General features: G+C 48.4%; 1 protein-coding gene across 2 annotated transcripts in view; it reads left to right on the top strand.

Annotated features, from left to right (window-relative positions):
• Positions 1-24032, top strand: part of PRKCE (protein kinase C epsilon) — a 531726-nt gene that overhangs the window by 501127 nt on the left and 6567 nt on the right. Inside the window, exons 14-15 of one of the 2 annotated variants that reach the window (XM_054473226.2) lie at positions 2301-2447; positions 8574-8637. In XM_054473226.2, the coding sequence (XP_054329201.1) occupies positions 2301-2447; positions 8574-8588 (162 nt within the window). In that variant the 3' untranslated portion in view covers positions 8589-8637. Of the gene's footprint in view, positions 1-2300; positions 2448-8573; positions 8638-24032 lie in introns of those variants that run through there. The other variant, XM_054473224.2, reaches the window with a different exon arrangement.

Raw genomic sequence — 24032 nt, 5'->3', positions numbered from 1 at the left:
ATCACACCTCCCTGTGAGTCCCCTGCCAGCATACCAGCTGAGACCTTTTATTTTGGAGGCCTTAGTGCAGTGGCCTTTAACTAGGGGCAATTTTGTCCTGTTCCCTTAAACATTCAGTAATGTCTGGAGGTATTTTTGGTGCTGCTGGCATGTAGTAGGTAGAAGCCATGGAGGCTGCTAAACTGCCTGCAATGCACAGGACAGCTTCCCCCACCCACCCTGCAAAGAAGTATCCAGTCAAAAATGTTAATAGCATGAAGGCTGAGAAACCTTGACCTACAGAGATCCAGAAGTTAGAAGTCATGCCTAACCAGTTAACCAGTTCGTGAGGGTGAGACGTTCATGAGAAGAGCATCTTCCCACTGAGAAGAGCCTCCGGCTCAGGGGCAGCGTCCTGAGATGCCCAAACCTCTATGTGTATCCCTGACCCTGATACTTCCCCTCCCAGAAAATGGAGGACGGGAGGAGCTGAGGAAGTGAGGCGTCTACTACAGCCTTGGCCTCAAAACACTTCATTTCCTCACACTGTCACTTGACTGCAGGGCCAGACCAGGATTTCCATGACTCTAGCCACTGAGCTGTGTCTCCGAGGGCTACTGCCTACGTGAAGGTGATGCAGAACTTTAGAGAAGGCCATTTGTATCATAGAAGTATGCAGTGCACAACCTGTATAACAATAAGTGGCTGTGCCACAGTCTCCCTCCCTCAGCACTATGCCCTGAGGCCCAGCCTTCAGCCCCTCACTCCATCATCACAATTTACTGAGTGTACAATGGGAACCAGGCACTGAGCCAGGTTTGGGGCAGATAAGACAGATTCCTAAATCATAGAGCTCACCAAAGGGAAGAGATGTTTAGACAAATTATAATTTAAATAAACCAGAAGCATGGGGTCTAAGGTATCAACAGAGGAAGGAATCTGGGGAGGCTTCACAGAGGAGGTAGCATTTTGAGTAGTTCCTAGAGGAGGCCTAGGGACTAGAGAGGGACATTCAACCAGAGGGAAGAAAGAATGCAAAAGGACAGCAAGGTAGACAGGGTTCAGGCTGAGGAGCTCCTGTGTGCCAAACTAAGGAGTATGGACTTCATGGTGGGGCCATCCAAGGTGTTAAAGTGGGGGCCACCTTGCTGACTTATAGATGAGAAAGATGAGGTGCACTGGTACCATTCCTGACTCACACCTACTCTCCACCCCTTTCACTCTTTATCTGGGGCTGCCCCCTCCAATCGCATTGAACTCGAGGCCAGGTGCTTTGGTTCCAAGCGCATCAGGCAAGAAATAGTTAGAGGCTCTCTCCCTTGCTGATGAAGCCTGAAATTCTACCAAAGATGTATTCCTTTGGATTATAGTTTATTCTCTCAAGTTCCTCTGTTTAGATAGATATTCAACCTTCACACTATGAAATGTGACATTTTGTCTCTAACACACATACACATACAATACATACATGCTGTTATTTCGGGTAGCTATCAGAAATATTTCCACCTACTGGCACTTTTTTTCCCCAAGGTTTTATTGGTAAATGTGTGCTCAATTAAATTAATGTTTACCCTCAGGACTGACTCATTTAATAGGAATAACAAGTTCACCTGGGTGTGTAGGGATCACCAGACACCACCCAGAAAATATAAAACACATCAATGTGATTTTCACCTACAAGCATTGAAAAGGAATAAGACTTTCTTTTTCTTGTTTTTTATCTTTTGACCTTCATGGGCATTTTGTGTCAAGATTGCAAATTCAAACATAAAAACAGTGGAGAGGGGCTGGGTCCAGGAATAGGAAAGGAGCAGGAGGAGGTATTAATACATTTGATCATTTACCTGGTCCTTATTCCTTATCTCAAAAAGGACTGTTGACCTCTCCATGTAAATGAGTTTATCAGACCTCAGTCGCCCTGAGGAGAAGACCTGAGAATCTGAGGGGGATCAGAGAGTCAGTAAGAGCCAGAGTTCATAATCCCAGCTTGGTCCCTTGCTAGCTGGGTGACTTTGGCCAAATTAGCTGACCTCTGTGGGCTTCTAGTGCCTCGTTTATAATATAGAGACAATGATAGTACCTTGTAGGGCATTAGGATGAAATGAGTTGATATATGTACTATGTCTAGAATGGTGACTGGGACATAGTCAATTCTATGTAAGAGTTAAAGAAAACCCAACAGATGTGGCCCTTGAAAGTGCAAAGAACAGACTTGGGAGGCGATGCTGAAGATGCTGCCTTGGCTGACCTCCATCTGTCCCTCATAGCCTGTGCTGACCAGGCCTTTGTCACTAATTCCGACTCTGTCCTCATCCCTGCAGTTCATGACGAAGAATCCCCACAAGCGCCTGGGCTGCGTGGCATCACAGAACGGCGAGGACGCCATCAAGCAGCACCCATTCTTCAAAGAGATTGACTGGGTGCTCCTGGAGCAGAAGAAGATCAAGCCACCCTTCAAACCACGCATTGTAAGTTGGTCCCCGTGCACGTTCAGCACACTGGGTCGGGCTCAGGTACTTGCAGGGCAGGCTGCATGCACCCAGGAAGAGTGGTCAGGGAACGCATATTACAGCAAAAATGACAAAGATCAGAGGTGGCTGAGGCTGTCGTTAAGACAGTGTCTTTAGGCCCCCAAGTGTTTACTGTTGAAAATATGTAACCTACTACAGCAGCACCCAAGATGATGATTTATGTGGGCCACAGAACACCTTTTGTCTTAATAGAGATTCAATTTATTTATTTTGATTGAAAATGACAAATGATACTAGTTTTCCATGTATGGTAGAGACATGAAGTTTCTTTATGAAGAACTGGGTTTGTTTTCTAAATGGGTCAGTTTGAAGGAAAATATTAACTAAATAATAGCCATGGTCATTCTGTGGAACTAGTACAGAGCATGAAGCTGGGATTCACTGACTGGCAGCGGGAAGGATGGTCCTGTGGTGGAGCTTCTGGGAGACCCACTGCGTAAAAGCGCGTTTGTGTGAGATACACTCTCCCTTCCTCCTTCCAGATTCTCAGGCCTGCTGTGATGCCGGTTGGAGGGGGCATGTAACACAGGGCAGTTGAAGCTCAGAGCCTTCAATCTGGGCTTGACTCACGTATAAAGACCATGTCCTGGTAGTGGCCTTCTGCTGGAATGGGGCGAGGGTCATGTTGCACTCCTTAAAGTTACCATGTGTGTATCTTAGTTCTGTTGTGTTGTAGCCCATTGAAGCAATCAATCATTCAGACTGAAAATTGAGGTAGCCAGCTGGCAGGCTTGCTGGGAGGTGAAGGGGGTGTGCAATGTAAGAGTTTATTAGGCAGGAGCCCCAGTGCTGTGAAGCTATGGAACTGGGATCCCAGGCAGGGAAGACTTGCCATCAGGCAGTCAGCCCTCGGTCACCTGGCATACTGTCAGATGAGCCCCCACGCCCCTTCTCCAAGTGCAGAAAAGACATTCCTGTGCCTTGTGAACCATCAGAGAGGAATTCCATTCTATTCAAGGAGGTTTTCTGGGGAGCCGTTATTGACAATGTTGTGATTCTTAGAAATGTTCCACGGTGGGAGTGGGGGTGGGAGTGGGGGATAGTGTCAGTGGACAGGTGTGGTCCAGGCCTCAGCCAGACTTGAGCACGTGGGGTTGAACATCCCCGGATGCTTGGTCACGTCACCACTCCTCATTTGCTTCCTCCTTTGGTTTTCATGTTTTCGCTGGATAGCACAAGCTTAGGACAGCCCAGATTTAGGTTCACCTTCTTTCTTTGTAAATATCACTTCCTCTTCAGCCTATCTCCACCACAGCTCTGGGCCCACCATTCCAAGCCAGGAGGGCTTAGAGTCTAAGCTCCCCGGGCCAACTGTCCCCTGCTGCCACAGGGCTCCCTGTGCATGCCAGCCTGCCCAGTCGCTGGGGGCTGAGGGCCTCTGCAAGTCACGTTTAAGGACAGGATTAACTGTGCCCCTGGCAAAACAGGGGAAATAGGACCCCAGAGGCCTAAAAAAGGAGGAGGAGAAACTAAAGGCTCAGATGGTAGGGTGAATTTTAACTTCTATTTAATCTAAGTTAATCAACCCAAAGAAAAATGAGAAGTAGCGCTAAGTGAAGAATCAGGCCCAACTAACAGAAACACAGGATGAGACTGAAGCTGAGGGGATTATCAGTGCAGGGCTACAAGATGACTTAAACTCAAGTCTCCGGGTCTCAGCAAAACCACATTAAACAAGGCTTATGGAGCACCAGGCCCCAGCTGTACTGGCAGAGATGGAGGAGCCCCTTCCTGCTTGGGGAAGAGTGGGGAGAACAATGAAGCCCCAGGGGGAACCATCAGCAAGGGGTGTGAGGAGAGAGAGGGTCTGGGGTGGGGCAGAGGAAGCCAGGGGGTTTTTGTTGAGGGGCCACGGGGTGGGAAGGCAGTAGGAAGAACCTTAATCATAAAAGGCACAAAGGAAGTTTTAGAGTGTGGATTCGTGAAGAATCGTCTCTCCCTGAGGTATAGCAGATTCCAGAACACTGCCAAAGCCCTTCGTCACAGGAATTCCTCACTGGGGCTCCCAACTTTTAGTTTGAGACTTTGAGCCAATGAAAGTGGCTTCTGAGAGGCATCCCTCTTTGAGCAGCACATGGCAGGAAGGGTATGAAGAACGGGTGAGGTGAACAGGTGTTGGTCTGAGGGATGGGGAAAAACCCAGACAGAGAGGAGAGAGGAAGAGAGGGAAGGACAAACCAGGAGGGAGGCAGGCACATGACTTACTCCACTAACACGCAGGCATTGCCTTGCCTCAGACAGGCAGGGAGCCCCTTAAAGCTCTCCCTGGCCAGAAGTGAAGGTGTTCCTGTGGGCAGGGGTATGAGGGGGCCTGGGAGCCAGCAGGAGGAAATATATCCCTGGGTCAGGGGTCAAGCAGGAGTCCACCTCTGCCTGGATGTCTAGAGCACAAGGGACCTACGCTTTCTGTCGTTGGGCCTCTTGAGAGCTCCCCCTTGGGACTAAAGAGCCAGAAAGACCCTGTTTGCTTTCTTTTCCCTGGAGGGTCAAGGAAGCTTTCAGGGTCCTTATCACCCCCTGAGAGGATGGCAAAGAGAAAGGATGGGGCTGTCCAGGAGCTCCCACCAATTTCAAAACTGCCTCGGTCAGACTTCCTAAAGACTGACTTCATCATTGCCTTGAAGTGATCTCCTGCGCATGTTCCCACTCTCCCTGCCTCCCCAGACCTTCAGAGTTAACCTCAATGCTCAATGCTGTGGAGGGGGGCGGGGTCAGGGGAGAGGGTATTGGTTAGGTAGGTTTGAATTCAGTTGGGAGGACAGAATTGGAACATCTGGAAAAAGGAAGGCTAAAACAGAAAGCTGACGTTGTGTAAGAGGTGTTTCTGGCCACACTTTGAGCTGAGTAATGTTGATCCTTAGAGAGTTCTCAGCTGCAGGTCTTTAAAGACTTCCTCAAGTTATTTAAATGTCTGACATTTACAACCTTGGCACTAGAGATTTCTCTCAGGAGAAATACCAAAATTGGGGAAAAAAATAAAAGAGAGTAGTCCACATCTAGTTAGCAGGTTGGAAAAGTGACCCAAATCTGTCCCTAAGACAAAAGCTCTTTTCTGAAAAATGTCAATGGCACCAGCCCGAGTCATCCGTGGGCTTGTGTAGAAAGAGCAGAAATAAATTTTAAATAGGATTAAAGCCCAAGGATTAAAGCCCATGGCAGTGATGCACATACTGCATTTCTCATCTCAGAAAGCCTCAAAAGACTAATGGGAAAACTCACTTGAGGTTTTCATACGCCATCACACCCCTGTAACCAACTCAGGGTTGACCGCCGGGGATGGGGGTGCCTGCCTAGCACAGGTACCAGCAGTGAGGACAACTCTGTGCTGCACAAGCAGAGTCAGCCTTACCACAGGCAAAACAGATGGCCACCCACAGAGGCAACTGGAGAGCCACGGGGAAGCTGAGGTGCCACCCACAGAGGCCACTGAGAGACACAGGGAAGCTGAGGTGCACCCCACAGAGGCCACTGAGAGACACAGGGAAGCTGAGGCACATCCCCACAGAGGCCACCGAGAGACACAGGGAAGCTGAGGTGCACCCCACAGAGGCCACTGAGAGACACGGGGAAGCTGAGGTGCACCCCACAGAAGCCACGGGAAAGGTGAGGTGCACCCCACAGAGGCCACTAAGAGACACGGGGAAGCTGAGGCGCACCCCACAGAGGCCACCGAGAGACACGGGGAAGCTGAGACGTACCCCACAGAGGCCACCGAGAGACACAGGGAAGCTGAGGCGCACCCCACAGAGGCCACTGAGAGACACAGGGAAGCTGAGGCACATCCCCACAGAGGCCACCGAGAGACACAGGGAAGCTGAGATGCATCCCATAGAGGCCACTGAGAGACACAGGGAAGTTGAGCTTCATCCCCACAGAGGCCACTGAGAGACACAGGGAAGCTGAGGTGCACCCCACAGAAGCCACGGGAAAGGTGAGGTGCACCCCACAGAGGCCACTAAGAGACACGGGGAAGCTGAGGCGCACCCCACAGAGGCCACTGAGAGACACGGGGAAGCTGAGACGTACCCCACAGAGGCCACCGAGAGACACAGGGAAGCTGAGGTGCACCCCACAGAGGCCACTGAGAGATACGGGGAAGCTGAGGTGCACACCACAGAGGTTGTGGTGAGGTGGCTTCTATTCAGGGGGCAGATTGTCATCACAAGACAGGATTTCCTTGGGCTTAAGGTATCAAATAACTTGAAGACATGTGAGATGCCTTCCTAGCAGAGCTGGGAAAGAGATGGCTTTGACAGAGGGAAGAGGGAAAACTGGTTTAGATCCCGACATTGGGAAAAAGCCTCCAAGTCACCGGATCACAAGCAGCCAGGGACAGTGTGCAGTTGTTGGTCCTGGGTCTTTGACAGACTCCAGGTCAAAGGCAAGACACTGTGAGAAGGGAAAGGATCAAATCTGTGAGCAAACACCATCAGCCTTGCAACTTGATGGTGGCCTCCAGGAGACATTGGGCGTGTGTTTAAACAAGCAAGGAAGGCAGTTGTACAAGTGCCCTAATCTGGTAAAACTGAATACCTCCAGGGTGACTCAGTCAAGTGCCTGAAGCCCCTGAAGGAGCTCCAGGTTTCCTCTGTCTTGGGTTACCTCCACTTGCTTCCAAGCCATGCCCTTTTGGCATCATACTAGAATGCCACCAGTCTCCAGAAACCTGAATTACCCCACTCCTCAGCTGGCCATACTGAATCTGGTTGACCTGGGGGGTGCCCTGCCTGTCTGATACAAGGAGGACCTGGTTTTGTCAGGTGGTTGGTGCTGGAGGTGAGGCTGGGAGAGGTCATGTCACTTATAAGAGCCAGGATGCAGTGGCATATTTTTCCAGAGCTCCTAACCCTCTCCACTGTCACTACAAGGACAGAGCCCCTTCGTGGAAGAACCTGCCAGGCACAACAAGGCTGTACTCTGCCCAGGCTGGCTCGCTAGAGGCTGGGGGCCCCTGGGTCACCACCACAGAGGCCGAGGATGCAACAGCACAACAGCTTTCAGGCCTGACTTCCATTCCTGCACAGGAAGCCTCGCCCCTCTAAAGCTATCACCAAGGAGATTGTCCAGATTCATAGCTGGAATTTGGCCTCTGGTCAGGTTCCATCACATACCTCAATTGGCTTCTATTTCCCCCAGGCTTTTGCCTTCTTGAGATGTCTGCTAAGCTGAGATTTCTGCTCCCCTGGCTCCTAAGCCTCCCTTGTCTAACCCCTGCCCTGACTCACCAGCTGTCACTAGTCCAACTGGGTTTCCTGACTACAGGCCAACATCCCTTTGTACTAACCCCCACCCAGTGCAGTTTTCAGTGGCCTCTGCTTCAGCGTGGAGACTTTCCTGTCTTTCATTCTCTCAGCTCTCTTACGTACTCTCCCTCCTCCACTTTCCCTTTTGTATTCCTCTTGTTCACCCTCTGTCCACCCACATAATGAACTGAGTTTGTGCAAGTGATGTGCCATCAACACCAAACCAAAGACTTTGCACCATCATGTACTCAAGTCAATTTTCTGGGGGTGGCTTGCTTCAGAGCAAGGACACACAGTTGGGGGCTGTTTGGTGGCAAATACTCCAGCACTGAGGGGTTGGGGAGACAGGAAAGCCAGCAAGGCTGGAGCCAAAGCCTTTGATGCTGGAGAAAATCTCCAACCCTAGAATTCACTGGTCTATCCCATTGGGGATTTCATCCCAAGATGACGGCATTGTCTAATTGCCAATAACAGTAGCACATTTCGCTTTTGTGTTACTGATGGGCTTGCCTTCTTTGGGGACTGGAGGGGCAGAGCGATGTGTTTGGTGTGGTTGAAGGGCATCATCTGACCTTGCAGATCTTGGGGATGTTCTGCTCACTCCTGGCTTCTCTGCTGTGTACCCATTCCTTCCCCTCAAAAGCGTTCAGCTCTGAGACTCTGGCTCCCAGGGCTTCAGCACTGGAATGGGGGGAAGCCAGTGTAGGAGGGAGAGATTTGCCTCCCCAGAAACCTAGTTGTCCTCAGTGAAAGCCAGAGGCAATGAGGGAAATGCTGGCCAAGTAAACTTCTCTTTGTATACATGTTCTCTCTTTTCAAGTTTGCTTCAGTGTGAATGTCCCTCTTTAAGGTAAGGCCTCCAGAGTGGGGAGTCTCTCCAGGTAGGTGAGCCCTCAGGCCCGGTGACATAGAGGCCCCTCTCAACCTCATGATCCGTTTCCATCCAGCCATCCGCGCTGCATGGCGGGACCCCCGAGGGAGGCCTCTCCTGCATGCTCCTGCATGACTGGGCTGTGCTGAGAGAAAACCTGGGAAGTGGGCTCGAGACCCGCACACTTCACCAACTTAGCGACCTGAGGAGGAGCCCTGTTGAACAGGCAGCCCCTTCCCCTGAAGCCAGCCCACCTGCCTAGGGACCACCTGATAACATGGGTTGTGATGATGGAGGCCAGTCATGACACCGTCCTCATCCTCTGTCCTGGCAGAGCTGGGGCAGGAGCAAGGCTGGGTTCTGCAGCCCCTCACGAGGACATCCCCCTGGACCGTGTCCACCACATCCAAGAGGCTACAAGAGCCCTTACCATCCAGGAGGCTACAAGATCCCTCCAAGAGCCAGGGCTCTGATCCAGGGCTGGAGGGCATGGGAGAAGTCCAGAAACCTGTTTTTGGTGGTTGACCCAGCGGGTGGCATGGTACAGTGGACAGCATAACTGGCTTTGACTTCTGAGAGACTTGAGTTGGAACAAAATTGCTCTCACAGGAAAGCCATGTGACACTCAGAATTCACCTCACCCCTGGACCTCTGGCTTCCTTGAGCCTCCTTATCTGTAAAATTGGGATACTAGGAGAATTCTTTCCTCATGGAATTAATAACAGGAATAGCTGGGTACTGTGGTTCATACCTGTAATTCCAGCACTTTGGGAGGCCAAAGCAGGCAGATCACTTGCATTCAGGAGTTCGAGACAAGCCTGGGCAACACGGCAAAACCCTGTCTCTACAAAAAATGCAAAAAGTAGCCAGGCGTGGTGGCATGCACTTGTAGTCCCAGCTACTTGGGAGGCTGGGGTGGGAGGATCACTTGAGCCCAGGAGGTTGAGGCTGTAGTGAGCCATGTTCATGCCACTGCACTCCAGCCTGGGTGACAAAGAGAGATCCTGTCTCAAAAAGAATTATAAACAGGAATAGAATAAGTCTAAGCTGCTTTGTGCACTGTAGATTCTCAATGAATTTTAATTCCTGTCTCTCCATTCACCACCCCTACCCTGGCCTTTTAACTTCTTCTCATCCCCAAACTCCAAGAATCAAGAGTTAAGAATTGCAGGAGGTTGGTGTGATGTTTGGAGGCTGGGCTTTGGAATCAGATGCAACCAAGTTCTAATTTGGGCTGTGGGATATTGGGAAAGTCACCACTTCTCTCTGAGCCTCGGTCTGCTGATCATAGCATGGGGTTATAAATATCTATCTTCACAGGTTGCTGTGAAGAGTCAACAAACCTAATTACCTGAAATGAGTAGCACAGTGCCTGATACAGGTGAACACTTGGGTGGTGTTGATGCTGATGGTGAGGAGGACAACAGGAGCCTGAGGCCAAGGGAGGCTGGACTGGACAACACTCCTGTCCCAAAGGGGCTGAGGGACCAGGAGTTCAGATGAGGGAATGGCACCATCCAGCAAGGCACCCGCCATTACAGGGCAGACAGCATCTGAAGGCAGGGAAGGAGCACAGTTCAGAATGCTGAGGCGCCTGCGGGGGCGTCATTCCAGCACAGCCACTGGTATGAGCTGGGGAGTGCCAAGGGGAGGGAGGTACTGTAAGGGTGACTCACCACAGGTGCCAGCATTCCCAGCCCTTTTTGCCTCTTGGGATGGCACCCCAAGTTCTGCCACATTTTCAGCACCCCCCCCACCGCCCCCCGGTCCCCTGCTTTTACTCTGTGACCATGCTTACCACCTTGATGTTCCCTGCCTTCATTCTCAGTAGTGTTTTTGCTGGGTACAGCTGTACAGCTCTCAGCACCCCAGCCTTGAAGCGGTAGCAGTCACCAGTGAGACCCTGTTCCAGCACAGCAGGCTCCCAAATATTTCTAAGCGAAACAGCCTCAGTGGAGCATCTTTGACTCTGGACAAGTGATTTCGCCATTTGAGAATTCTGGTTGCAGGAATTTTGCCATTTGAGAATTCTGATGGCAGGAACGATGATTTCACCGTTAGAGAATTCCGATTGCAGGAACGTTCCTGTGGCCTGGGGTTGGGAGGGCCAACGAACACATCATTTTCATCTCCTACCCCCACTCCAGGGAAGAGTTTGAGGCCTGGGCTGGCCTGGGCTTGGCTGGGCACTTTTATAAGCTCCTAAGCTTTTCTTTATGTCTTAATGGCTGTTACTTTGGTATATGCCTTCCTGGGTTCATCAGACTAGTGTTTCTTGAACTTAATCTCCTCCCAGACCCACCTGCACTTGAAGTAACATGCATACAACTCACCTGGGAGCATGGGAGGACTTCCTAGGCCATGCCTGATCAAACCAGAGGACAGCAGGAGGAATCAGGGAATGCTTCCTAGAGGAGCTGGAACTTGACAGAAAGCTGGGAGGGGTCGGGAAGAAAGAACTATCTGCGAAAAGGCATAAAAGGAGAAAGGGAAAGGCAAGATTCAGATCAGTCATATTCAACAAGGGTTTGTTGAACATGTCCTTTGTGCCCTCTGTGAAGCCCTGAAGCCCTAGAGGGAGAAGCTGACAAAGGCAAGGAAAGAATCTTCTGCCATCACCCTAACACCGCCACCTTGAAAAGCTTCGATGGCAGAAGACTTGGTAATGCAAAATACTTAAGGGATAATAGGCAGTAGGGTAAAATCCAGCACCTGACTCCTAACAGGATGCTCATTTGGGAGAGGAATTTGGAGCTTTGCCTTTCAAGGTTTGAGGACAGAGAGAAGAGGGCCTCCCCAAACAGGCTGGGAGCCAGGGCTTCTGTGGGTCCTGAGAGCCTATGTCAGCCCCCTTCTCATCTTGGGTCTTGCAGAAGATCCTGTCCAAGTGGGGCTGCACTGCTGGATAAGCAATGCCCTCCTGCCCATCTCTGCGGAGAGGACTAAAGGATGGTCTGGCTGCCAGGAGGGACAGGGGTCAGAGCCTGGTTTGTGTGTATTGAAGTGAAGGCAGACAGAGCCTCAACCCTCCCTCACAGAGGGGCTCAGCCCTCCAGCCAACATTTGTTCCCTGAAGGGTATGGGCACCAAGGGGCACTTTGCAAGTTGACGGGGCAGGGGGGTGGGGGGATTGTTCTGCCCACATCAAGTGGAGGACCTTTGATCTCCAGAGGCATATATATCATGGAGAAGAGACACTCTGGGGAATCCAGTTTTCCACTTGGGGGATCAGTTCCCTCTTTACTTCCCATTGTTTGTGCTGGGGAGGGGGATGGTAACAGAATTAGTTTCGGCCTGAACTTAACATTCCATTGTTATTCTGGAATTCTGGGATTTGACTAATACACAGTAGGTTTGTGAAGGTTCATTAAGTTTCCACATCAACCTCAGTCTCCTCACTGTGAGAAGGCCTGGCCACATAGCAGCAGCCCTTCACCCTCCATGTTCCTCTGGCTACTCCTTTCTAGACCTATTCCACCTCAACAGCAGCTTTCTTGGAGCACAGAGCTTAGATATCAATGGAGTATTTCAGGTGTGAGAGCCCAGCTAGGTGTGGAAGAGGGTGGCGAATGGCTAGGCCAGGGTAATATGAAATATATTTGCCTTAAGTAAGGAGATGGAAAGATAAGCCCCCCAGAGTAGGGCTTATCAACTGAGATGACTTAGAAAATAAACCAGACCCTGGCCTCGGACTTTAGCCGCACTCCTTCCCCCCCCAGCGCAGCAGCTGACATCTCAGCTAGTGTTGGCAGTAACACGATTTGCAGTCTTCCTGGGAGGGGTGTGGCAGACTCAGACTATAGGGACCTGGGGTGTGGGTGTTCAACCAAATAATTGAGAAGACAGTCACCCCAAAATGTGGCACTTCAGAGTGAAGCACCCACCTTGTATCACAGGTAGTGAGCTAAGGGGAAGTGCTGGACAGAACTGGGTGCTGGTCCCCACTATCTGTGAGATGCTGAGAAATTCACTGAATCTCTCTGCTCCTTTCCTGGAAAATGAGGGACTTAAGTAATCCCTAAGATTTCTTCCAGCCCCAGCCATGTGAGAGCAGGGATTTGCAAGGTTTTTTAATCGATTGTATTGCAATAAAATTTACATAGAATGAATGCACCCATTTCGAGTCCACATTCTGATGCATTTGAAAAATGTATACACCCGTGTGACCACCAGCACAATAAGTATATAGAACACCTTCATCCTCCCAAGAAGTTTCCTACCCATAGCCCCAGGCAATCCTGGTCTGCTTTCTGTCACTGGAGATTAGATTCATCTTTTCTAGAGTTTCTTATAAATGGAGCCACATAGCACGTACTTTTTTTGTGTCTGCCTTCTTTCACTCAGCATCATGTTTTTGAGATTTGGGACTTATAATTTTAACTTTAGTATGGAAATTTCCAAACATATATAAAAGTAGAGCAAATCATTGAATGAGTCCCCATGTGTTCGTCACCCAGCGTCAACAATTAGCAATGCACAGTAATTAGCAATTAGTAATCAAGGGAGAGAGTTACATCTGTTTTGTTCACAAATGCATCCCCAGCAGTTAGAACAATTCCTGGCACATAGTAGGTACTCAATCTATATTTGTGGAATGAACAAATGAATTCCCCAGATCTACAGTGTTTTTTTCAGCTCTATCTCGAAATTCTCTTCTCACCTTTTATGGCTCAAGATCAGTTCCAGTATATGCCCGGGAATTTGGGGTCATAAGATCCTGCATTAGGAAACCTGAAATTATTGTTGAATGGTGAGAGAAGGTGGGTGACCTCGTCTTGACTTGAGAGGCACATATTAGAATGTTTACAGTTCCCATTTCACAGGCAGTGCAATAATAAATCCTGGGCCAAGAGAACCGATCTCTATCTAGAACATTTTCCTAAATAAGTGGGGGAGAGATTGGTAAGTGGAGGAACTGGGCCTTTGCCAGCCCCAGATTGGAAAGTTTCTTCTTTGGATACCAAAAATATCCCTGGAATGGTAAACCCAACAGCTGTCGGCAATAACACGGCTTTGAAAAGTAGATGATAAATGAAAAAGTTCCCCAGTTAGAAGCAGAATGAGTGCAAGTTGCCACTGTTTTCTTTCCAGCTGGAGACACAGGCTCCTGCTGCATCGCCAGGCTCGGGTCCTGCCACTGCACATCCCGCTGCGGGGGGCCAGCTCACTGCAGGGCCTGGCTCAGCAAGCTCAGGCCCCAGGCAAGCCAGAGCAGGCAGGGTACTGTCTCCTCCTAAGGCTCTTTATTCCCGGATAGCCACACAGCATTTTCTACATCATGTTCTGTCCCAGGCATCTCCTGGGGTGCCCCTAATGTCTACGAAATAACCCCAAAAGACTTGGTGGGGATGGTGGCCTCTTGCACTGTGAGGGGTACACGGCAGAATGCAGTTGTTTGTTTGATGTTAACACAGCAACACCGCTACTGACAGAAGCCATTGAACTGGCAGCTTGTGCTGGGCACAGTGCTGCGCATCTTTGTGCAGTGGCTTCATTGATGCCTCCCGGCAGTTCATCATGGGAGGCAGGATAGTACATGCCAGGGGCACAGCCTCGGGGTCAGAACAAGCTGATTCCAAGTCCTGACCCCACCTCTTGCCCAGCCTGCATGTTAGACAAGACGTCTATTGCCTCCGAGCCCATTTCCCCATCTTTACAATAGAGATGTGATCACAGCACTCTCCTCCCTGTGGAGTGGGTGTGACGTTACAAGAGCCGGTTGTTGAAGGCATCAAAGCACTGGCAAAGTCTCCATCTGTAGCTTTGTTGTGTTTTCCTCCTAAAGAAGCTAAGGCTGTCCCAGGCACTGAGCTGGTGCTAAAAACACAAGGCAGATGCCCATGTGGAGCTCCAGTCCAGTGGAAAAGACACCTCCGACTGAGTCATCATTTAGTTCCAGTTAAGAAGAGTACCAGGAAACAGAACCTCGGCACAAGGGTCAAGGTATATATAGGAGGGGACTAGCCTGGTTTGGGGATCATTCCCCCAGGAAGAGGCATTTCCTTTCCTGTACAGCAGCAGCAGACATATCCCTTCAGTGGCCTCAGGAATGGTTTCAGAGCTCACGTGCAGCATCCTCTCAGTTCGACTCTTGGAGGGCTAGTGGGCTCAACAGTGGAGAGAATGGCTGTGGCTCTCTGCTGTCCTCCAGAGACTCTGCAGGGTTCATTCCATTAGCTTGGAGCCTGCAAAGCCAGGCTGAGCTGGGCCCTGCTAGTGTCAGAAGCGCCAGGCCCTCTTTACCCCAGGCACTGCCAGTCTCTTGCGGGAGCCAAGACTCCTGGGGCACTTAGCGGCATATCCAGGCCATTTCTAAATCCCAGACTGGATGTCATCTGGGGCCAGTGTGCACTGGATGGATGATGTGGACTCATCCATAATCAGGTGGCCCCATGTGGCTGGAATGTATGCTTTATATTTTTGTTACCAAATTTCAGAATCAATGTGTCACAGCCAAAGGAGTATATAGGTGTGGGCCTGGGCAGGCCTGGGCGGGCCTGGGCAGCCCTGGGAGGGTTTGAGGAGCAGGAATAAGCGCCATCCCTCAGAACTGCCCAGAAATGCCTCCTTCACTAACAAGAATGGAGACATAATGTGTTTGGAGCTAACGCTTTGAGACTATTGACTTCACCTGCACTTAGAAGACACCTCTGGAAAGAGGCTTAGATACACAGTCTACATCCGGGGGAGTGTTCTCAGCCATTTTTGCATGAGACAGCCTTCCCCACAGAGCACTGTATAGTCACTAAGTCCAGAGGGGATGCCCCATGCTGGGGACCCCTGTGGTCTGAAAGACTTAAGCAAAAGGGGGCACTGCAGGTCCTGAAAATACTTCTCAGGGCTTTCTCCTTTATGTGGATTCCTCAGAGACAGTTATTTTACCACTTAGAAAGCCAGGCTTTTTATAAAGGAAATGTTTAAATCAGTGGTTCTTAACTTAGCAGTGGTATCACTACCCCCTTGGAGAATCTGATACAGTAAACTCTGTCTCCAGGAAAACCCCAAGGTGTCACAAACACAGTACACTGTTCTATATTCTACCAGGCTCATGGAAACCGTGAAGCCATCCTTTGAGGCAGGGGTCTGCAAACTGCAGCCCAGGGCCAAATCCAGCCTACCACCTGCTTTTGTGCAGCCCTAGAATAAGAATGGTTTCAACATTTTTTTAATGGCTGAAGAATACTATGTCATGACACATGAACACTGTATGAAATTCAAACATCAGTGCCCATAAAGTTTTATCGGAACACAGCCATGGTCATTCATTTACACAGGTTCATGCTGCTTTTGGGCTACAGTGGCAGAGTGGAGTGGTTATGACAGAGACCATATGGCTCACAACATCTAAAATATTTACTACCTGGCCTTTCACAGAAAAAAATGGCAACCCTTGCTCCAGGGGTGGGAAACCCATCTAAGATGCTTACTTTATTTTCCTTACTTTTGCTTAAAATGATTGAGCCATGGAATTTAGACATAGAAGCAGCATTGAAAGTCTCCTTGAAAAGCTTCTCACTTTACCAATGGCAGACGAGGAACATGTTCCCCAGTTTCACAGGAGCAAGAGCCACGAAGGGGCTCTGTCCTGGGCCCTCCCTTTCTTCTGTAGGTTTCTGAATTGGCACTGCCTTCCAAAGGAACCTTTGGGTAGTTGCCCTGAAGTTTTGTTTCAAAGCATCATAACACGTGTTAGTTTGGTGGCACCTTCTTTATAACAGGGACACCTGCTTGCCTCTGTGATGGCAATCCCTGAAAGCTGTGTCTATAGACCCCAGCTAATTCCCAGACAAACCATAGTTGGCTGAACTCCTTTGATCTCTATTTGCTAGGTGTAGGGGAGGAGGTTTGCTGTTAGCTAATACCTGAAGTAGAGTTTTCTTTTCTCCTAAAGTAAATTCTCAAATGGAATTTGTAAAAAAATATTTTTTTTATAGTTTAGCAAACAATAATGAGACTGGAGTGGGGAAATAGTTGAATTCCATCAAACAGCAGACCTGACAGAATTCAGCTGTGGTTGATTGTTCAGAATGCCGGGCGGTCTGAGAGAATTTGGTCCATTTAGAAAATAGATATGTGTGTCTACCGACTGCCTCCAAAGGAATGAAGCAACTTTCCCTCAGAAGTGTTTTAGCGAGGAAACCAATGAGATTGTGGGGAAGGGGCCTGTAAGGCCCGGCCTGAGGCTTGGGCAGCTTGTCCCTACGACTACAGGGGCCACCTAGCTGCCAGGACCCTTTCCGTTGGGCTGGGGAATGGTGGGCCAAGTGGCCTCCCATTTTAACTGCCATTTGTGCCATTGTGCTTAAAAAGCAAGTGGGTCTTCATTTTCTTCTCCCTTAAAAGGTGGAAGCAGCAATCTTTTCAATAATGTAAAGGTCACAAACTGGAGGATTGTAAGACCCATTCAGCCAGGAGATAACTTTTTTAAATCAAATTAGTAGGCAACATTTAAAAAGAGATGTAAGTGAAAATGTAGATTGGGGCATTTCGTGGCAACTCCAAAGACCTGGGACCCCTGGGTCTGTGTCCCCGACAGGTGGCATCAGCTGGTGAGGCATGCAGCCCTCAGCTTACTGGGCTCCTCAGTTCCCAGTGCGCCCAGGCTTCCCCATGCCACTGGGGTTTATGCACACTCACAACACACACAGACACCCAAAGACACACACATGCCCCACTCATTAGAGAGTAAAGGAGATATGATGCTTTTTAATTTTTTTGAGATAAGATCTGGCACTGTCACCCAGGCTGGAGTGCAGTGATATGATCTTGGCTCTCTTGCAACCTCTATCTCCTGGACTCAAGCCAACCTCACACCTCCACCTCCTGAGTAGCTGGGACTACAGGCACATGCCACCGTGTCTGGCTAATTTTTGTATTTTTTTGTAAAGACAGGGTCTTACTATGTGGCCCAGGCTGGTCTCAAACTCCTGGGCTCAAGCTATCCACCTACCTTGTCCACCAGAAGTGCTGGGATTACAGGCATGAACCACCATGCCCAGCTGAGATATGGTGTTACAGCCTGCAATTTTAGCCAGCAGTGCTAAAATTGCTTCCTTCCTTCCTTGTTTTTCTAAAATCCTTCCTTCCTTGTTTTTCCTTTCTTATTCCAGAAAGTTTAAAGATGGCCCACCAGTATATATAAAGTTTACTATGAATATAATGTCAGTGAAAAGAAAGAAAGAGAAAACAGCACAGGAAGGCAAAAAAGAATCAGAAATGTTATTTTGGGTGGGTCACATATTTGGCTATTTGCCTCCAGTGAAAACTAATTGGTTCTAGATTTCATGTGCGTGGGAGATAAATGCACACAGGTGGCCTAGGTGAAACAATGATTATTCCGTGAACTGAGACCAAATAGTTATCTCATGGATCATGCCAAAGACAATTCTGTTTGTTCTAACCATACAGTTGTGATCTTAGATATATTGAGGAAGGAACAATGCCAATAATTTACTCGATGTCACCTACTGTTCTCGCCACTTGATTGTATTCTTTCATTTAATCCTTACAACAAATATATGGGGAGGCCTACTAATGTCCCCATTTTATGGATGAGAAAATGGTGGCACAGAGATTACATAATTGACCCAAGGCCATAAAGTTAGTAACTGGAGAAGCAGGCATGGAATTCAGGCAGTCTGGCTGCAGAGCATGAAGGCTAAGCCACTAAGCTACCTCTCAGAGATCGGCATTTAAAGAAACCAGTCTGATTCCATGAGAGTTCTCAGATGTCCCGATTTTATAAATACCAATATAAAATAGACCAAGAAGTCATGAAGCTGAGAAGGAATGCTAGTATATAGCATGAACTTGCTATGTGTTGGAGGAGGCCAAATCTAGTATGGTCTTAGGCTCCTAAAAAGGCCTTTGGACAGCAACGAAAAGAGGCCTTTTGAAATTGTTAAAAGAAGAAAGAAAGAGACCCACGGCCTTTATATGGAGGGACTCCACCAGGCTGCCCACCAGAATCACTTACGGAGATTTAAAAACTCACCATCTGGAGATTCCAATTCATCATGTCTAGGACGACGTTCAGGTGTCTAAATAGCTGTGTTTGGTTTTTATGCACGGCCAGGATTGAGAACTACTGTGTTAAAAAATGGAAAAAAGCAGACCTGTTATTTTGTCTCCAACTTTTCCCCAAAGAGAAATAGCTCCAAAGTACAAAGGGTGAAAACCACTAAGAGGAAATTGAAACCCAAGAGAGGCAAATTACCTTTAATAAAGCTCACCTGGGGAGCCCTATTAGTCCATGCCCAGACCAGATCCCAAAGCAATTCAACAGAATCCCTAGAGTGGGACGAGCAGCTCGGTGGGTTGAAGCTCCCCCAGGTGACTCCTGTGTAGGCCCAGGTGAATTACATTCCAGGTTACGGAAGAATCTGCTCTGCCTACTGTTTGGTAAATTGGAAATGATGGGATAGAGTAATGATACCAAGTAACAGGAGAAAGGCAAACCATCTCCCAGTATTCAGAAACTGGGAAAATGTAGACTTAGGACACTTTGAAATTGATATTATTAAAGCAAGTTTCTAGAAATTCTTAATGAGAAGATAGTTTGTGGACGTTTATGGGGCAGTAGTAATCACTTGAAGCAATTAACTTCATTTCCAGCAGAGAAATGCTCAGCCATTTGTATCTTTATTCCAGCAAAGCAACTGAGCAAAATGAAAACAGTGACCAGCCACTGAGAAGCTGGTTGCTTCTCAATGAATTTCACAACCACACCCCAAAGAGTGCTGGTGGTACTTGATGTCACCTTTGTGAGAAGGCTGTTTCAGGGGCCAGGTCAAAGGGCTCTGGTCCTGATCTTGTGCTAAACAATATTTGCATAAGTGTCCCAATAGAGAGATTGGAGGCATGCCAATCAAATTTTAGGATGACATAAAGCTGGAGGATATAGCAGATAAGATGGATGATAGAATTAAAATGGCATTTGCGTTGTATTTTAGGGTTTATCTGAGCTTTACCTATAACCCTCAGAAAGCTAGGTATGTCTGTTATCTCTACTTCCTAGGTAGATACACTGAGATTCAGAGAGGTAAGCTGCAGAATCATGGTGATCTTGACAGGCTAGAAATATGTCCCAAAATAAGAAGAAATCAAGTGTAAAGAATTACGTTTGGATTTTAAAAACCAATTTCAGGCCGAGTATGGTGGCTCACACCTGTAATCCCAGCAGTTTGGAAGGCTGAGGTGGGAAGATCACTTGAGCCCAGGAATTCAAGACCAGCCAGGGCAACACAGCGAGATTTCATCTCTCTACTTTATATACTTAAAAAAAATTTTTTTAATCAGTTTCAGAAAAATAAGATTGGAGTTTGTATTAGTTGCCCAGGGCTACCGTAACAAAGTACCAAAACCTGGGTGGCTTAGAACAACAGAAATTTATGATCTCACGGTTTGTGGCTAGAAGTCTGAAATCAAGATGTTGGCAGGGTCCTGCTCCCTCTGAAACCTACAGAAGAATCTTTCCTTCCCTCTTTCAGCTTCTGGTAGCCACAGATGTTCATTGGCTCATGCGGCACAGCTTCAGTCTTCACACATGTGTCCCTGTGTCTCTTCCCTCTGTGCATGTCTGTCTCTGTGTCCAATTTCCCCTCTGATAAGGACACCAGTCATATTGGATCAGGGCCCACTGTAATGACCTCATCTTCATTTGATTACATCTGCAAAGAACTTTTTTCCAAATAAGACCACGTTCTGTGGTGCTGGGGGTTAAAACTTCACATATCTTTTTGGGGAGACACAATTCAACTCATAGCATGGTAAAATTGGATTGATACAATTAAGATAGTGTCAATGTTTTCTCATAGCTCTTAAGAAATGATAAAACATTGATACTATCTTAGACAATGTAATTTAAGGGTTCATGCCAAGTAGGAAGTAACACCACTGCACTTGGCACTGTTCAGACCGCAGAGGCAGGAACTGAGCAGTCACTTCTGGCCACCACCAAGGATATGGATTTTTAAAAAAATGGCTGGGCACGGTGGCTCACGCCTGTAATCCCAGCACTTTGGGAGGCCGAGGCAGGCGGGTCACCGGAGGTCAGGAGTTTGAGACCAGCCTGACTAACAGGGAGAAACCCCATCTCTACTAAAAATACAAAAGCTAGCCAGGCGTGGTGGCAGGCGCCTGTAATCCCAGCTACTCAGGAGGCTGAGGCAGAAGAATTGCTTGAACCCGGGAGGCAGAGGTTGCAGTGAGCCAAGATTGTGCTATTGCACTCCAGCCTGGGCAACAAGCGCGAAACTCCGTCTCAAAAAAAATAGAGCACTGCCATGGACTCCCAGTAGAAACTTCCATGGGCAGTCCAGTGCCAGATGACCCCTCTATATGTTTTGACCTGTTTACTGTAAAGAAAATCCAAAAGTATGAACATTTCTTGGCTAACAAAATTATAAAGAGGAAGAAGGGATGACAGATGATTATGTTTAGAGAAATTTTTAACTTGAGAGTTAGATTCTCATTTTTGCCAGGCAGGGCACTATGCAGTGATACCTTCCTTATTTCATTTAACTTCACACATCAGTATGTGTGTATAAACATATACACATATATTCTTTTAATTCGAATGTATGGCTATAAAGAATATATGCATCTATGTGAGGATCTAGTTAAAGTTGAGGAAGTGTTCTAATTGTTTAAATTCTTTTTCTTTTAGAATATTTAAAAGAGAAAAGTGGAGCATAGATAAGAATATGGACATTTCAAAGCTAGGACGGACTTGGGATTTGGCTGTTATAGTGACTAAAATTATTTCCAGCCAATGAACATTAAGTGTCTGCTGTGTGCCCTGCCTTGCAGTAGGTACCTTGAGGGGTATGATGGGGAATATCATGCACGTGAAATAGCAGAAGGGGCTAAATGCATGATCCAGACAGTGCCATAGGAGCTGGGAGGAGGGCAGAGTGGAATGAGACTGGAGTCACGGAAGTCATAAGAAGGAGCCTCACGTGGGACCTGGAAGGATGCTGGCATTTGGGAGACCATGTAGAGACAGCGTGTCTCAGTTCAGGTCACACCCCATGAGGCAGAGGACCTCTGGCTTGGGGTCACTATGCTACTTGTGCTGTTGCTGTCACGCCAAGCAGAGTTAAGGGAGAAGGCAGGGACCAACAAGGCAACCACATGAAAGCCAGCCCTATGCCCCAGCCTGTAAGATCAGGGAGTATTCTCAGTGCTTTAAAACAAAGTCATCTGTTGATCTCCTGGGAATCAGATGAAGACAGAAGCAGACACTGCTGGCTCCTCCAAAAGCTCAAGTTTATGACGTCAGCACAGTGAGGGCTGTTAGAGATTGTGCTGGCCAGACAGGAAGTAAGCATTGACATTGCCTGCCCACCTCTGCCCTGGGCTCCCAACACCACCACAGCTGCTGAGTCTCTAGGCCTCAGAGTTGCCTGAGCTCTGAGGCAGGCCCAGTCTCTCAGAGGGATCTGGAGTGACCTGAAACTCTTATTTCCTCCCTCCCTGACTACAGACACCAAAAATGTGCCCTTCACCCAGAGTCAGTCCTAGATTTCTCAAATCTAAGACCTTATTTCTGAAATGATGCCAGAGGGAATTGGAATGTTGTATTCCTTTAACGTCAACCACAGGGTTCAGGGACATACCCACAAAGTCCCTAAACATATCTGTCTTGATGGAATTTTCCCAAACCCTGGTCAAACCTGTTTGTTTCTATCTTGTGTCAGCAATTAGAAAACTCTAGTGCCCCAAGTCCTGGGAGAAGAAATTTCATTAATTGGGCCTAAGCCTACCTGTTTTGCAGACCCCGTGGGCCTAGTGATGGTCTGGGATGCCTGGCTCCAGGCCCTTCATGAATCAGACTACAGCCATCCCCCCCAACTCCCTGCCTCCACTTCCCAAAATCAAAACACCCCCTGACAGGACAGCAGCCCCTGGCCCTGAACCCAGATCACGTTACTGGCTCTAGATAAAGTAGCAGCAAGAGAGGTGCACTTATTAATTTTTTCTAGCAGATACCTATTGAGTTCGCAGTATGTGCCAGGCATTGTGCTAGGCTGGGGATAGAATGGTGAGTTCAGCCCAGTCTCTGCCTGCAAGAAGCTCATAGATTAGTTGAAAAGAAGAGGCCTCCTCAGTGTGGTGAGTGCTAAGTTAGGAGAGATGGTGAGGGCACCCACAAGAAGCTTTGCTCAAGCAGCCTTGGAGGGACAAGGAGGGTTCCTGAAGGAAGGGCATGTACATGGAGGTGGGGAAATTGCATGGATGTGGGGCAGAAGGCAGGGATAGGGGAGGGCATTCCAGGTAGAGGGCTAGCTGTGCAAGGTTGGAGGCAGGAGAAAGCAGGAGGAAGCCCCATGGTTGGGCAGTGCCAGGGAGATGAACCTGGGGGAGGAGGCAAGGACAAGCTCCTGAAGGGCTTCAGAAGCAGGTGAGTGAAAGAACTCAGGACTTTACCCCAAAAGCAGTGATGTGCAATGGAAGCATCTCAATTGCTGGAGGAAGCACTAGGATGTTCAGGCAGGCCCAGGCTCAGCCCTAGTTCAGGATTTGGAGGCACAGAAAGAGAGATAAGACTCAGCCCCTACCTTCAGGAAGCTCACAGATGGGCAGATACCATGCACTGTGTTGGGTAACAACCAAGCTATGCATGATGCATGCCCATGGCACACGAATGCTAAGATTTGAAGGCATGATGGGAGCTATCATTTATTGAGTGCCCTCTGTATGCCAGGTTCTGCAGAAGGAACCTAATATCACATCTCACTCAGTCCTCAAGGAAACCTATAGTGTGCCTGTTACCACCCCCATGTGACAGATGAAAAGACCACGGCTTAAAGAGGTTAACTTCACAGCATCAATAACCAGGAAAGGATGGCACCAGAATGAGCTCAGCCAATGATCTTTCTCCTACTCTATGCAGCCTTCCCTAAGTGTGGGCCAAAGGTTGTAGAAAAGGCTTCATGGATTAGGAAGGGACTGAAGAGTTAGAGTGTTGTTCCTTGTGTCCCACTGTCATCTCTCAGGCTCTGCAGTGGGGGCCAGGAGCCTGACATTTAGGCATTAGGGGAGGCAGGGATGACTGAGGATAAGGATAAACAAGTGTCTCTGAGAGCCTGCCCCTCAGAACCTTTGAGTCCTGTGCCTGCTCTGTGCGGGAGGTAGCAGCTTTTCAAAGAATAAAATCAGTGAGTAAAGAATATAATCTGCAGTTCTTTCCAAATTTGAGGATGCTGTGCTGCCTACATACCATTAATAGGGGATGGGTTTTCCCAGAAATGTTTGCTTTGGAAAACTCCCAAGCCTCTAATGTTAACAGTTAGAGATTGCACATAGTGGGGATGGTTATTTGAATTAGAAATGGGTAACTCACATGCACCTAAAATGTCTCCAAGGAAAGTAGGATAGGGGCCAAGTTGTGTAAGGAGGTGGGTG

Source organism: Pongo pygmaeus, chromosome 12 (genome assembly GCF_028885625.2).
Source record: "Pongo pygmaeus isolate AG05252 chromosome 12, NHGRI_mPonPyg2-v2.0_pri, whole genome shotgun sequence".
In the NCBI taxonomy this organism is placed as follows: Eukaryota; Metazoa; Chordata; class Mammalia; order Primates; family Hominidae; genus Pongo; species Pongo pygmaeus.
This window is presented reverse-complemented; position numbering and strand designations above follow the sequence as displayed.